The 17829-nt window shown below is 33.5% G+C and overlaps 1 protein-coding gene across 1 annotated transcript; it reads right to left on the reverse strand.

Annotated features, from left to right (window-relative positions):
• Positions 1 to 13673: 13673 nt before the first annotated feature.
• On the reverse strand, positions 13674 to 17594 carry LOC121256592 (receptor protein kinase TMK1-like). Its single transcript, XM_041157436.1, has 2 exons — positions 15107 to 17594; positions 13674 to 14361 (listed from the first exon to the last, which is right to left on the reverse strand). Exons 1-2 carry the CDS (start codon positions 17358 to 17360, stop codon positions 13850 to 13852), a joined length of 2766 nt encoding a protein of 921 aa, XP_041013370.1. The 5' UTR covers positions 17361 to 17594; the 3' UTR covers positions 13674 to 13849.
• Positions 17595 to 17829: the final 235 nt, after the last annotated feature.

Consider the following 17829-nt stretch of genomic DNA (forward strand, 5'->3'; position numbering starts at 1 on the left):
ATATAGAAAGCTATATATATATATATATATATATTTGAAACCAAACCGAAAGGCGAGTCAATTTTTTAGGGTGATGGGTTTTGAATATTCAGTCGTTGAATTGAAATGGTAAAACGATGCAACGTGGGGTTTTGGAATAGAATTGATCAAAATTCAATAGTTTGACACAAAAAGGTGGTCAACCAGTCGGTGGAGTGACTGAATGACTCACGTAGCTAGCCAAGCCAACGCCAACCTTAATTTGGCCCATGTGAGAGGGATAGGCAATATGGTATTCTCATTCAAGTACTGTTTAGCTTTCATCATTTCAAACGTTTCGAACCCGAACGCGTACTTGACGCGCACCCCTTGGCAATTGCAACTCGGTATATATGAATGGGATCTCGTCGTAGGTGCCTAACTCCAATCGATCAACGCGTGGAGGACTGGCCGGTATTATAAATATTATTATAGTTTTGAGGACTCAAGAAATTACCCAGTCTGTATGTCTGCATGCATATATAGACATCCACCGACCCTCAGCACTTATTTCTCGCTCGGAAACAAGTTAATCATATACGTGTGGGACAATCTGCGGCTCTTAACTTCCGGTTTGTATTCGTAAGTCATCTCAATTCATCTCAACTCATCTCATTATTATTCATTATTATTCATCAACTTTAACTCACAAATATCACTACCATTCACAATCCATCTCAACTCATCTTCGAATCCAAACGATACCTAAGAAATTCTATTTGTGCATGATGCGTGGATGACAATCTCCATTTGTATATGCAAACGGTACAGTACATCAACCCTTTACACAATTATGTTAATTTAAATTATAGGTATTTTTATAAAATAATTTAAAATATTTTATATAAATATCTCCATTTTAAAATATAGTTATATGAAGAATTATGGGCGTATGTATAATTACTCGTATTATACATGCCCATGTTACTCTATATATATATATATATATATATCAATCTGTATGGACAAGAAATTATACATTTACACGGTTGTTGGTTAGTTACTTTTATATACGTTGGTGCATTTGCAAATGAATATGTTCTAGGTAGGACTGTTCATCTGATTTTGGTTTGGAAAATCGAATATACTCGAATTAGAATCCGAATTTCAATCCTGGGCCGGGACGTAGATTGGATTAGCCCACCTAATGACAAAGGTTGCAAGCCAGCTGGCAAACTTATATTTGTAGGGGTGGCAGTGGCAGAGTTGGGTTTGGAGGAGTCTCTTTCTCCTGGTGGTGGGGCCAGTGCCACCCAATTTTATTTTTTTTTCTTAAGGAGTTCATTTTTTTACTTCTTAAATTTTTCTTTTTTTTTTAATAATCATTTTAATACACTATATTTTTTATATTCTTATTAAAAATTTATTACCAGATAAGATGACAAGATGAATTGGGATAAGTCTGACATGTTTTGAGTTTTTATTAGTACAAACGTGTCCTATTTATTAGTTGGCAAAATACTCTATTAACAGGTTAAAGACATAAGTTTGAATTTTGATATTTAAAATATCTAATTATATTTGTAAATAATAATAAAATTCTTTTTGAATAATAATAAAATTATTTAAGTTTAGATGTTTATTGAGTTTTAAGAAATGAGAGAAAAAAAATTAAATTAAAATATTATAAAATTAAAATTTTATTTGAATATAATTTTTTAATACTATTTTGTTTTAAAATTTGAAAAAGATGTATTATTTTTGATATTTTGTTTGGAAGTTTAGAAAATGATCAATGATTAGATAAAAAAAAGTTGAAAATTTGAAATTAAAAAGTGTTTTATTTTTAGTGATGTTTGGGAATGAAATATTTGAGAATATCTAAGAATACTAGGGGTGTAAAACAAACCGAAAAGCCGGTTGGATCGGACCAGACTGATAGTCCGATTTGTAAGCGGTTCGGTGCGGTACCAGTTCTTAAGAATCAAAACCGGTGCTTCTCCTCCCACCTCCCACCTAGTTTGTCAGCGTTGGTATGTAGTTTAGTGCGCCAAACCACTTGTACCTAGCAAGGCTTAAAGTAAAAACTTTAGAATTATTGTATGTGTTGTATCCTGCAGGTAAATTGCTTATATCCCAACAGCAAACTCTGAGTGAGTTGGGGCAACTATCACCTTAAAGATAGTATTATTACACGCCTCAAAGTCGGATTTATTTTTCATATTACTGTATCTACTCAACTTTCCTCAACAAGTTTAAGGTGATAATCGCAATGAGATCATAATCTGATATAGCGACTTTCAAGATGATGAATTAAAACTTCGTCAAACTAGAAAAGTTTGATGGAATGAATTTTACTCGCTAGAAGGACAAGTTGGTGTTCCTTCTTACTACATTTAAGATATCATAGGTTTTAAATCTGAGCTTTCTAGTACTTCCGAAACTCAAATCTGACGACAATGATGAAATCATGGCAAAACGCAAAAAACGTGAACAAGAAGAAGTGGCATGTAGAAAACATATTGTAAACACACTTTCTAATCGTATTTATGACTTGTTTGCATCAATCAAGTCGCCAAAAAAGATTTGGGAGCTATTGGAATTCAAGTATAGAACCGAAAAGAAATGTACGAATTAACAAGTTATTATGAAATATTTTTAATTTATGAAAAAAGATAATAATCCTCTAATGGATCAAGTCCATGAATTATAAGTTCTAATGAATAAACTTGGAGACTATAAAGTTGAGGTTTCTAAACCTCTGCAAGTTGGGGCTATAATTGCCAAACTTCCTCCTAGTTAGAATGATTATAAAAAGAAACATATACACACAACAAAAGATTTGTTATAGAATAAATTAAAAAACATTTAGGAATTGAAAAGGTAGTTTGGTTAATTCATTGTAAGAAATTATTTCTCTAAATAGTTCTAACGTGAACTTTGTTGATGAGAAGAGTAAGTTCCAAAATAATTTTGGAGGAAACAAGAAAAAATATAATATCTTTTCTAGCAATGGCGTCGAGTACAAGAAAAATAAGACTTGTTAAAAATGTTGAAAGAATGGGCATTTTAAACGGAAATGAAGAAACAAAGAAACAAAAAAAGGAAGATGCCAATCCTAGCATTGCTAATTTAAATTGAAAGCGAGACTTCAAAAATTGTATCTATGGTCTCTAATATGCACATTAGCCCGATCATAAAGTTAAATATACAACCAAATCTTCTAATTGGAGGTATGATTCAGGCACTACCACCCACGTTTGTAACTAGCGATCTAAATTCAAAGATTATGAAGATGCACCAGATAAATATGTAGTACTAATAGGAAATCATAATTTTGTGAAGTTGTGGGAAAAGAAATTGTGGAACTTCATTTCACTTATGTGAAGAAATTTAACATTGTCAATATTCTTCATGTCCTAGAAATAAAGAAAAATCTTGTATCAATAAATCTGCATTGTAAAAAATGTGTCAAGACTGTAATCGAGTCTAATAACATAACTTTTTTGAATGAGTGTTTGGAGAATGGTACTTTGTGGAAAGATCATTTCGCCCATTTGGATTTTAAATCTTTAAAGTTGGTCTAAGTGTAGTTTAATTTCATATAATCATGACAATAGTTCTAAATGTGAAATTAGTGTTTAAGTAAAAATGGCAATGAAATATTTCCCCAAAATTGAAAGAAACTACACAATATTAGAACTTATGCATTATGATATTTGTGAACTTAACGTATTTTAATTGGAGGAGACATTTTATATTTTATTACTTTTATTTATGAATTCTCACAATACACGTATGTATTTTAGTAAAAAGTAAAGATGAGGCCTTCAATATGTTCAAATAAGTTTGTTGTTGAAATTCAAAAGGAAAATTAAGATACTTCATAGTGATACAGGCGGTGAATATTTTCCTATTGAAGTTTCTTTACACTGCAAAAGAATAACATTATACATCAAAGTAGTGCACCCTATACCCCCACAACAATATAGTTTAGCATAAAAGAAAGACATGACACTACCTGATATGTTAAATACTATAATTTTTATTGCAAGATTTTCATTTAGTTTGTGGGGAGAGATTTTGAGCATGTGACTTGCATAAACCTTATATGAAATCTAAAGTTTCACCATAATAACCATGGAAAGTGTGGTTCCCCATTCTCAGCAAAGGACTTCCCGAGGATCTGTGATACCAAGGGTGCCAGTTGATCGGCAACACACTATATTTAGATCAAGAATAGGCATGCAATTTTTACAAGGAAGTGCTTGTGTAAGCAAAATAGACATTTAAATGTATATCATTGCAAAATCAGTGAACGTTTAGTTATAGACTAAATGCTATTTGTAACATAGGTCTAAACCAGAAATAGTTTTATCCATTAAAACACAAAGATCCATATATCATTGTCAATTCCCAAATAATATTACACAAAACCATCTATTCATTTCCTACGGCTAAGTACAATAGACCAAATATGATTTGTTGCCTGACTAAATAGTACATCTCCAAAAACACAAACTACTATCAAAGGAGACAGGCCTCCATTACTATCACTCGAGCGTAGGGGTGGCAATATGTGTGACCAACTTTTTCTCTCGATTGCTCACTAGTCTTGTCTTTACGTTTTAAATCTTGAATTTGTGTTTTAAATTTAGTAGATGATTTTTAAATGAGAAATACTTTAACCACAAATAAATTACACAAAAGTAATCACACAAAATGATGTGGCTTCATGTGATTCGTCAGATTGTAAAGTTATTTTTATTGTAAAGTAAATCTAACGAATCATATAAAACTACGTCAGTTTGTGTGATTGCTTTTGTGTAATCTCTTTGTGGTTATAGCAGTCCTCTTTTTAAATAGAGCTCAATGTTTTAAAGTCTTCGGAATATTTTCATAAATCTAAAATTATTTTAAATAGGGTGTTTTTGGTATTATTGAACCAAGCCCATATTTCAAGTGAGGCCATAAATAATATAGTTTTAGAAAATTATTTTATTTAAATGATTTTAGTTATTTAAGAATATTATTTAATATTCATTGTTTTATTTTATGTTAAAAAAACTCTACTTATCTAGATGATTTTATTTCTCTTAAAAATATTTATTAAAGTGCATTATTCTATTTTATGATGAAAAATATTATTTTAGATCAATAAAGCAAAGTTGAATTTTAAATTGTCCTATTCCATTCTATTTTATTTCCTATTAGTTTAGTTTAGTTTATTTCTTCATGTTTTATTTCATTCACTAGATTGAACCTAGCCCAATCTATGTATAGCTCAGCCCATCCAAAGAGAAAGACTCAAAACTACAAAATTTTGAGACAAAAATTCTAACTCTCTCTTTCTTTCCTCTCCCACTAGCATTGTCCCCTCTGGCCCGTGCCCGTGCACCCTTTCTCATGTCCTAGCCACGTCGTCGTCAGCAACGCCACCTCCACAGCCACACTTCATCGGTGACAAACCCCTACCCCTCTCAGCTTCACCTTCAAACCCTCTCCCTTTTTCCCTCGACTTCTCTCTTCCTTCTTCCCTATCCTCCCTCATGGTTTCTCTTCTTCTCACACTGCCGCAAATCCCCTCAAGTCGCTGTCGTCCAACCTCCGTGAGCCACCGAAGGCCACCCACTTGAGACTCCGAGCACCAAGCGTCCACTAAAAGCCTCGATAGCCCTCGGTCTCTCCCTCATCTCTCTATCCCTCTCTCATTCTCTATTTCTTCCCTTCATCAGCCACCACCACAGACGCAACGCCACCATGCCTCACCACGAACACCACCTCTCATCCCTCACAATTTATCTCCCTCACGATTCTCTCTATCCTCAGCACCACCACAAACATGCCATCGGCCACAACCTCTATAGTTGTACAGCTACCCAATGGACTGCGGTAGCGCACAGCCAAACAGCCTCCACGACACCAACGTAACTCGCATCTACCTCCAATATCACCTCCCACACACCCTCATACCACCGAAACCAACACCACTGGAAATTCCCAAACTTCACGGTGATCCCCTATCTCAGCAACTAGGAACAAAAATTACAATTTTATTATTGTTAAGTTATAATATCGGTAATATTCATTATGCTTACATTTTTATTTTTTTAGTGTTGGAATTGTAATTTTGGGCCTATACTTATATTTGTTATTATAATGTTTGTAATATTAGTTTTATTATATGTTAAAATTTGAAAAATATTGATATATATTTTTTTAAGATATTGTGACTACTAATAAATATAGATTTTAACGTTTATGTGAAACTATGTTAATCAAGTCAAATAAGTTATACATGTTAGTTCAGCCTATTTACATGAAACAAATTTAAATGAGTCTTGGCGTGTTAACCTATTTCTATTTAATTATTAAACGGCTCAAAACATGTGATACAACACGACCCATTATCTAAGTTATGGTTTGAAAATTGGACACACTTAAACGTAATAGATCAAATTCAGATTAACCTATATAGTCAAATGTTCATATTTTAAAATGACACAAACACGATCCGAAAACATAAATTATCACCCCCTATAGTGTTAATTAGCAATTATTCATAGTTTGAAGTGCAAAGCTGGAACGATAATTATCTACACAAAAATATTGTTACCGCACCGCCCTCCACGGCTGCACCACACCGAATTAGTTGGTGAATTTCTGTCTTAAAATCCGCAGACTAATTAGAACGAGGAAATGTGCAAAACAAGTCCATTGTCAGATTTGGAAGTTATTCTAGAAGGGCAGCACTACACTAACCGAGGACTCCTAATCCTCCTATAAGTGCAATTTTCTTCCTTTTTTTTCTTTTTTCTTTTTTTTGGCTCTTTTTTTTTAAATTTATTTTAATCTCCTTAAATACTTTAAAAAAAATCATAACATTTAAAAATATATATATATATATATATATATATATATATTTCCTTAAAAAAAATAGGATGCATTGGTCTGTAGGAAATTAGGAATCCTCAGGGGTCGGGATCATAGCATTTTCCATTCTAGAACGAGGCATGCAGCTCATGGCAATGCACATCCGACCACCCATTCCATGTTGAACATCTGTAACTACTGTACGGCATGGATTTATCAGACATCAATTATTATTGCAACCGAGAAATAACGGTCTTCTTTTATTAGGTTAATTACAAACTTAAAACTAATGATTAGAGTTTTGCTACTTATTATTTTTATATATTACACATTACATTTATTTATTTATTTATTTATTTATTTATTGTTTTAATATTATTAGACAAATTGAATTATTTTACTCATCATGCATACATCACACATTTGATAAGAGAAAAAAAAAAATAAAAAAAAAAAGTATGGTGTGAGGATGATGATTAAAGTTTTTCTTCTCATGTATTCTTTAGGGGTGTAACTAGTCCGATTCGATTTGGTTTTGTACATTTTTTAGAATTAAATCGGTATACACCAGTTTTGAAAATTTAAGAATCATACAGGACCGATTCACTACTGAAATTATAACTTCCGGTTTCGGTCTGGTCCGAATTTTTCAATTTTACGGATTTTCTATGTTATTAATAATATGATATTTACATATACTAAACTATTAGTTTATTTATATTATAGTATAAGTATATTATTTTATAATTATTAACACATACTAGTATAATATTGAATTTAATTATAGTTTATATAAGTTCTAAATTTTTTATATGAGTATATATGATCAAATGTGTAAAAATGTATTTACAAAATGAATATGTATATATATTATAATTTATTATGTCAAAAATATATTAATAACTTAATATTAAAATTTATATTTAAGATTAAAATTTATATGTTATATTAAAAATTATAAGATTAATTTTATGTTATATTAATTAGCAATTTAGTATATAATATATATAATATAATATAAAAAATTATATTTAATATAAAAATTATAAATATATATACCGGTTCGACACAGTTTAAACTAATTTTTAAAATATGAAAATAGGTACGACACAGGTTTAGAATATATGAGTCCTCGACCAGTTTTCGAGCTCAAGGAAAGGTCTATTCTCTCACTGGGCTGAAGAAGTTGGCATATGATTAAAGTCGACCATTGTCTCTATCCATCAACCTACTTTGCATAGCATATTTGATTAAGAGCTCTTACGCTAGTTTGAACTATAATATAATGGTGCTCCGCTTCGCTTAAGCGCTCATGTTCTCTCCACTTTAACAAGCTTGTAGTTGGAGATTTACCAGGTCTCTAAGATAGAGTCTATTCGACATATCACTTGTAAGTAGGGATGTAAATTTAAATTGAAAAACTGGAAAATCAGATCGGACAGAACTGGACCGGACCAGTTAGTTCGGAACCGGTTCTTATATTATAAAAACCGGCCGGAACCGGTCGTTTTCAGTTCCATAGTTTCCGAAACCCCGAACTGGACCGGTTGGAAAAAAATATATATATAAAAATTAATTTTATATATTATACAAAATATTTATATATATAAGTTTTATATATAATATATAATTATATATTAAATTTTTATATATAATATATAATATATATGAAAATAATTTCATATTATAATTTATAAATTATAACATAAAATATTAATCTTAAATATGAACATTTGTAATTTTTTTGATCATATGTTATTAATATAATTATATATAAGATAATGCTATTATAATTTATAAAATAAAAGTTTAATCTTAAAGATGAAAATTTAATTGATCATATGCTTTAAACATAATATATATATATATATATATATTAAATTATTAATAACATTTTATCATAAGAAGTAACACTTTATTATTTGTTTTTTACATTTATAAAAAAGGAAAACCGGACCGGACCGGAAACTGGTAAAACTGGATGTACCGGTTTAGGAGAGTAATTGAGGCGTAATCAGTTTTGAAAAATGAAAAACCGGTACATACCGGTTCGGTCTTAGATTTTGTCCAAAATCGAACTGGACCGGACCGGTTACACCCCTACTCGTAAGGAAAGGTTCACGCCTCACAAGAGAGAGATGCAAGTCGGTCTTATAGACAGGGACAAAAGGTCAAGGCTCATTTGCTCATCGGGAATCGAATGACTTTCTTTCTTCATTCCTTTTAGAATGACTTCCTAATCAAACTAAGATGGATGGGGTTGTAGGCTTAGAGAAAGTTTGCTCGGGGAAGGAATAACAACAAGCTTTCTTTTAAGGCTAGAGAATAAATGAATTCTTTTCCATGGGCGGTGGAAGGAGAAGCATCGATTTTGATTCTTAAGAACTGGTACCGCACCGAACCGCTTACAAATCGGACTATCAGTCTGGTCCGATCCAACCGACTTTTCAATTTTGTTTTACACCCCTAGTATTCTTAGATATTCTCAAATATTTCATTCCCAAACATTATTAAAAATAAAACACTTTTTAATTTCAAATTTTCAACTTTTTTTTATCTAATCATTGACCATTTTCTAAACTTCTAAACAAAATACCAAAAATAATACATCTTTTTCAAATTTTAAAACAAAACAGTATTAACAAATTATATTCAAATAAATTTTTAATTTTATAATATTTTAATTTAATTTTTTTCTCTCATTTCTTAAAACTCAATGAACATCTAAACTTAAATAATTTTACTATTATTTAAAAATAACTTCATTCCTATTTACAAATATAATTAGATATTCTAAATATCAAAATTCAACCTTATGTCTTTAACCTGTTAATAGAGTATCTTGCCAACTAATAAATAGGACACGTTTGTACTAATAAAAACTCAAAACATGTCAGACTTATCCCAATTCATCTTGCCATCTTATCTGGTAATAAATTTTTAATAAGAATATAAAAAATCATAGTGTATTAAAAAGATTATTAAAAAATAAAAGGAAAAAATTAAGAAGTAAAAAAGTGAACTCCTTAAAAAATAAAAAAAAAGGTTGGGTGGCACTGCCCCTACCACCAGGAGAAAGAGACTCCTCCAAACTCCACTCTGGCACTGTCATTGTCACTGCCGCTGCCACCCCTATAAATATAAGTTTGCCAGCTGGATTGCAACCCTTGTCGTTAGGTGGTCATGAGGATTTGAATCAGTATTTTAAATTTTGTATTCTATATATTGGTACGGTCGAAATTTTTCGTATCGACCATCCGATTGATATAGATATTATATTTGTTTTGTACCGGCTATAATACCAGCTATACTGGTCTCAATTTTAGCTTATACCGGCCTATATTTCAGTTTGTGTTTTTTTTTTCATTTTTCAAACTACAAACATATTTTTTAACTCTTAATTCAGACTAGACTATTTATAATATATATATATTTATATATAATTTATTTATATATAAACTATTATTTTAAAATATAATTTTTATATATATTTATATATATAATTTATTTATATATCGACTATCTCGAAACGTTATTCCGAAACGGTATTAGTACTGAAATATTTCGTTCCAATGCCTTGACCGATACGACGTCCGGTACGGTATTCAAAACATTGATCTGAATAATGGCCCCATTAGCCAACCTTCCCCCAACACCCCCACAACAGTTCGATGTGATACATTATATTATAAAATTATTTTTATTATAAAATAGATTAAATATAACACATAAAATTACGTCAATTTATAAATTTATTTTTATATAATCAACTTATGTATACGTTACTTCTCTTTTTTAAAATTTCTTTCGGTTAAAGCTTTTGTTTAGTTAAAGTTTTTTTTAATGCTATTAGTTGAACATTTTTCATAATAATTTTGTTATAGATTTAGATATTATATAATATCTATGACACATTTCAACTTTTGATTTACTGACACGTATCATAATTTGCAAGTGTCCAAATGGATCATGAGCAAATCAGAGAGAAAAATATTTTTTATTAATTATTATTCATTATCTCACATCTTATATTTTATAAAAAATATTCTCACATCTTATAAAAAAATTATAAATATAAAAAGTGAGAATAAATAGTAATTAAAGGATATCATTCCTCAGTAAGAAAATAATGGACGGAAGTGGTTAAATGTAATTATCAAAAACCAGAGGGATTAATGTTGTGATTATTGCGAATGTGGACAAGAGGTGAACTTTCGCAAACAAGCGAAAACTGTAGAGCATTGAATTTGTAATTCATACTAATTATTATTTCGTATCTAAACATTATCAAGTTATCTAGCTTATAAGGTAGAATAGTAAAATAGTTAATGCGGTGTGCTTTTAAAATATATTAGTCACTATACTTTATTTCAAATATTTACTTTTATATATAATTATGAATTGTGTAATTACTGCATAATTACTTTGAAAAAAGTGAATAAAATATAAGATTTATATAAAAAAATTAATTTCTTAATAGTAGATCATACTCTTTTTCAAAGTGATTATACGACGTTTATACATTTCAGAGTTGTATGTAGAATTACTCTATTTTAAATGTTGATAATTTTGATCATTCAAATACTATAACTATGCCACGTCTTCTCCAATTATGGGGTGAGGCCCTCGACTTCAACGGAGTCGGAATGTGAACTACGATATCTGATTTTGATTTGAGTTGGGATCATTTTGAATTCTGACTCCGATCGAAACTGACGGAGTAAGAGTTGAAGGTCGAAGAAGAGAGAGAGAAAAAGATAGAGAATGATCTTCGAGTCCGATGACCATGAGGTCGATCGTTACTTACAGACCATCAATAAAATCCAACGGTTGTTATCGTCAACCTCACTATTCGATGACAATAGCCAAGATAGCAACAAGGTCAACACCACCATCCAAATCGCCATGGCTCGCCTAGAGGACAATTCCGCAAGGAACCGGAAAAAACATCACGAAAATTGGTGAAGAAACAAGGAACTAAAAAGAAAGAGAGAAAAAAGAAGAATAATAAAACACATAAGAGAAAAAAAGAAGAACAAAGTGGCAGTTGGCAGACATGGAGAAGTTGTAGCCCCCATCGGGAGCTCCATGTGTGGCTAGAGCCACTCATGAAAGATGCCTGGGTTGTGACCGTTGCATTGCTCAATTTTGGCGGGCAACCCAAGCTGAGGTCGTGGAGAGTAGCTTATAGAAATTTTTAATTTTTAATTTTGTTTTTTGATTTTTAAATTTTTAAATTTAGGTTTTTTATAATAATATTTTAAATATTTTCTATGGAAATCATTCCATCATTGAGTACGACAGGGTGTATTTAACAAAGGACGCTGCTACGTCTATTATAGATGAAGGCCACCGAATAGAGTAAATGTATTTTTTTTTTTATTTCTTTCTTTTCATACATTTTTTTATATCTTTAAATATATATTTTTTAAAAATCACAATATCATTTAAAAACACTTTTTTAATCAATAAATAAAAATAATAATAATAAAAATATAAAAAGAAAATCGTAGCTACTTTCGGTGGACTTCATCTGTGGAGCAAGCATTTTCCTTTCAACAAAATACTCAGCATAGTTATATAAGCATCAAAATATAAAATTGAAAATAGAGTAAAATGTTCAAAATCATTAAATAGGGACTAATCAACCAAAACGGCAAACCATCAAAATTATTTTCATATTAATAGGAATGTTATATATCAGTTACTATTCATCCTCACAACCTACACTTGGATAATTTTTTTTATGGGTGTTAGGTAGTAAATAATGGCCAATAAATAAGAATTTTTCTAACCCTTAAATTATTCAATATCAAGTCTTGATTTTGCTTGACAAAATAAATATAAATGATTTTGGCCGAACCTTTATTAAATTAATAAATTGCATGACAATCGAACTTTTGAGGATTTGCGTATGTCCAAACAGAATTGATTGAAATAAGTAAACTTAGATTTATTACAAATAATCATTTTCTTTATGATAGGTACACCATTCCATCCAAGTTAGTCGAAATCCCTTTAAATTGTTAGCTCAACTTGAGGAAAGACAAAAATGAACTATACAACATTTATTGCTATATCATGTTGTCCAAAATATTTAGGCTGCGTTTAGATGTTGAACTGAATTAAGTTGAGATAATAAAATATTATTAGAATATTATTTTTAATATTATTATTATTTTTAGATTTAAAAAAGTTAAATTATTTATTATATTTTATGTTGTAATTTAAAAAATTATAATGATGAATTAAAATAAGTTGAGAGAAATTTAACATTCAAACGAAGATATGAACAATAATAAATATTATAAAACTCACTTTACGTGTCTTTGTTACTTTAAATCCAAAGAAGAATTTGAGAGAATCTTCTTTTGTCACGTCTAGGGCAAATATTCGTCAATCTGCATGTCTAGAACTTCCAAAATACCATAACAGTGAAAGCCGTTCAAAACTCAAGTGCATGGGAAGAAAGAAGCATCATCATCCAGCAAGGCATGCAGAAAGAGGACAAACCTCACAAAATAATAAGGGAGCTGCTAGAGCCCGAGGAAATCCACCGATGATTTCTGATGACTAGAACTTTTTTGTTAAAGCATTTTAATGTATTCTTTTTAAAAATAAATACAAAAAAATAAAAAACACAATACTAAAATATAGACAAACACAAATCTTTTTGAAAAAAAAAAAAAGAGAACGGTACGCTTTCTCGGTAGAAAGTGTCGGTGGCCTAAGCATTTTTCAAATAATAAATATTAACAACAATAAAAGAATAATTAGGGAGCAAAGGAAGAAGGAATAGACAAGATAAACCGCATGATTTTACGAAGAAAAATTTTAAACATAAATTCCAAGTTCTTACACATCACTTAAAAATATATAATTTTATTTTATAAAATATGAAATATGAAATACGAAGATAAAAAAATAAAATCACATATTTTTAAATAATGTGTAGAGTATGAGAATTCATCGTATCACGACTCTTTTACGAAGAATAATCAAACTTCGTTTTGAAGCTTCAGCGTCCATCTACCGATGTAAGTGACTTTGCAAACCCTGATGGCCGAGTTGGAATACTTGTTTGGGTACCGTCTCCCCTAGGGAGGAACGGTGAAGAAGTTCCCTCAAATGCCTGCCACTTCTCCAGTGCTTGCGGCAATGGCAAATCAAGGTCAATACCATACATATCCTCAGCATCTGGTTCTGCTGGTTTCCAGAGCTCAACAAGAGATGAGAGCACGTTCACTGTATGACTCATGTCGGGCCTCTGGTAGGGCTCCCTCGCAGTGCAGTGACCAGCCAACTCCGCAACAGTACTAATACTGGCAACAGCTTCCTCGTCAAGTTCAATTGTTGGGTCGATGGCCTTCTGAAATGTACCCTTGATAAGGTGCATTCTTCGGAACCACGTGACAAGGTGCAAGCTTTCCTCAGGCTGTGAATCGTCAAGTGCTTTTCTACCGGTGATCAGCTCCATTAGAATCACTCCAAAGCTATATACATCCACCTTGGTAGTCACCCTTCCCGTTGCTGCCACATTTGACCATGATCAATTTTAATGTCAGTACTACAAAGATAATTGACCGGTGGAAATCATGGAACAGCTTGCTCATCCTACCAGAAGAGTTTCCATGGACTGTTCATCTGGTCCAGTCGGGGCCGGGTATGAAATCCAAGTTCAGGTTTATATAAAAAAAAATATTGGATTTTTTTTGTTTTGTTTTACATGCATTTAGTTAGAAAAGATAATTAATTGTTTCTAACTTTATTTTATTTTTTACATAAAATTTATTATAGATAATGTTCAATGCTATTATGGTTTCAACATTACTTTTTGAAAAAAAAAAATAATAATAAAATAGGCTTCTATGTAAAAAAGTTTATGGTTTTCAACAACATTTTTTCTTGAAAAATCCAAGCTCCTTCAACCATCGTTATGTTATTTCATTCAGATCCTTATAGTCTACCTAGAAAGGGACCCTACTATATTGTAAAGGAGTACCTAACAACGAATCCTCACAGAACATGTACTGAAACAGACAAGCTGTTGCTATTTGCAGTTAAGTAATAAGTCTCTTCCCCTGTGCCCCCACACTGCTACAAAAAGACGTTTCTAAAGTCATGCGATATTCAAATTGAGATCCAACTTCTTGACGCATCCTTCCCTGTTCTGCATATATCCCAAAGCTTTGCCAATAGAGCTTTCCGAGAATACAAAAGGGTATGACACATTTGAGTACTTGTAACCTGAACTCGAGAAAATTTAGAATGTTACCTGCATACTCTGGTGCGAGATACCCAAAAGTTCCAGCCAGTCTAGTTTCGACAGAGAATTTTCCTTCCGGAGCAAGTCGAACGAGTCCAAAGTCCGACACTTTTGCCCGCATATCATCTCCGAGAAGAATGTTGGACGGTTTGAGATCCCTGTGAATAAAGCTTTGATGGGCTAAACCATGTAGATATTCAACGCCCCTGGCAACATCCAAGGCAATGGTCAGCCTTCTTGTCCACTCAAGCGGTTTCAACCTTGCCTCTCTCCAGTTAAATAGATGCTTACTAAGAGTACCCTGAGGCATGTATTCATAGACAAGAAGTCTCTCCTTTCCATCTAAGCAATACCCAAGAAGAGCAACTAAATGTCGGTGCCGAACCTTTGTAAGAACTGCAATCTCAGACATAAACTCGGTCTGTCCCTCTTCACCCACAGCCCCCGATTCCATTCTCTTCACTGCGATCTTCGTCCCGTCGTGCAATTCCCCTTTGTAAACGGTTCCAAAACCCCCCCTACCCAATATATTTTCCCTGCTGAAATTGTTAGTCACATTCTTCAAAACTTGAATGGAAATTACCATACTACCGGCCTCTACAAAGTGAATGTCACCAGGAACAGGTCCATTTCTTCTGGGACTGAAAGCATCATTTGCACCGCCATTAACATTACCTCCTGCAACTGTAGTCTTCACAGCATCCTGGTCCCCAGAATGTCGCGGATGTATTACCACCGTATGTGGACTTGGTAGTTTTCCTGAACCCTTTCGTTTTAGCCTTAGAAGGCAGAAACCCACAGCTACAACTAATAGCAATCCGACAACAGAGCCGACCACGGCACCCACAATCTTTCCAACCTTGCTTCCATCAACAGAGCCAGGTGGCGAAGGCTCACCACTCTCCTTTCCGATATCAGGGTTCCCATTCGTAATCACAAGCACATCTATAAAAGATGGTACATTACCATGCAGTTTATTGTTTGAAACATCCAGTAACTCAAGATTAGGCAATTCCGTAAGCTCAGAGGGGATGGTACCGGTCAGATTATTATCAGAGAGAACCAATCTTAGCATCGACGTAAAAAGAGAAAACTTGGGAGAAATCGTTCCCGATAAACCCATATTCTGAAAGTCAACATACTCAATGGCAACCTCGCCGGTGCATGTAATCCCTTTCCATTTATTACAAGGATCATTTCCTCTCCAATCCTCCGCCAAAGTTTTCGGGTAACCGAACGCTTCCACAACCGATAGCAAATCATTAACACGCCCATCACAAGTACCGCCGGGATTTTCCGTGCAAAATCTATTGCTGCCTGGCCTCATATCCAAATCCACATTCACACCAAACGTAGGCCGAGGCCCTTGAAGCAAATTATTCGTCAAACTCACAGTTCTCAGGTTTGGAAGATTTACAAACGACGCCGGTACAATACCCGTTAGTTGGTTATCCCTAAAACTAACATCCTGCAACTTTTTTTCCATGGAGAAGTCCGGTATCGGACCCGTAAACTGGTTCCCATGTAACCAAACCGAGGTCAAGGATGCCATATCGGCCAATACAGCAATTGTACCATTAAGTTTATTGTTACCCTGCTGCCCATTCAACCAAAGGGTCTGAATGCTGGAACGTGCAAAGGTCCGAGGCAGTTCACCTTCGAGTTTATTCATAGCCAATTTCAACTCCCCCAAACTTACCATAGTACCGAAAACTTCAGGAATTTTACCAGTGAGATTGGCGCTGCTGGCTGAGAAAGTCTTGAGCGAGGTCGCTGATACAATGCTTTCAGGGATTGTCCACGGCGAGAAGGGGTTGTCGCCGATAGTTAAAGATTGCAAAGTCTTCATGCCGGTGAAGAAATCGGTGGGGAAGGAAGTGAAGCGGTTGTTGTGGGCTATGATTATCAGAATGGAGCCATGGCCAGCAAAGCTTGGGAACGGGCCGGTGAACTGGTTTTGCTGGACCTCGAGCTGGGTCAAGGCGGGAAGGTCTCTGAGCTCCTTGGGGAGCGTGCCCTGGAGGTTCATACCCTTGATTTGGATCACCTGGACCTGTTTAGATCTGTCGCACTTAACGTTCTTCCACGTACACGGGTCCGGCCCGGACCAACCGAGAGAGTCGGAGTTGATGATGCCCTGTTTGAGAAGTTCCATCACAGCCGCGTCGTCAGAGTGAACGGGAAGAGAAAAGGAGAGGAGAAGGCAGAGAAGAAGAGGAATGAAAAGGGTGGAAAAGGGTGGACATGGATGTGCGGCTTCCATTTTTTTCCTCGGGAAAATGGGGAGTGGTCGGTGGGGGTATCTAGGTAGGGTTTATGCAGGCATTGCCGGAAAGCGAAGGCGTCATCGGAGTTATAAGGGAAGAATGACAGAATTATAAAAGAGCATTCAAAAGCGTGACAGAGAGATGAGGAATTGGAATTGGATGCGGCGAAGACAGAGGAAAGGTGAACAAAAAGTGAACTAAAAAAGGCATGGATTTCTAAAAGAGTGTTACTATTTATTCCCCTAATAAAAACGGTAGAGATGTTTGTCTTCGAACTGGAGCCGTAGGTGGATTTGGTTGCGAAGCGAGATTGTGAAATGGACGGTGGAGATGGGTGTTTTTGGGAGGGAAAAAGCTGGCAAGGAGTCGTGTGGGGCCCTGCAAACTAACTACCAGCCTTTTGCGACAGAGTGGGTTACGGATTTTATGAAAGATTTTAAATGGCTCCTTGCTGTGTTAACGCGC

This window comes from Juglans microcarpa x Juglans regia, chromosome 3D (genome assembly GCF_004785595.1).
Source record: "Juglans microcarpa x Juglans regia isolate MS1-56 chromosome 3D, Jm3101_v1.0, whole genome shotgun sequence".
NCBI lineage: Eukaryota > Viridiplantae > Streptophyta > Magnoliopsida > Fagales > Juglandaceae > Juglans > Juglans microcarpa x Juglans regia.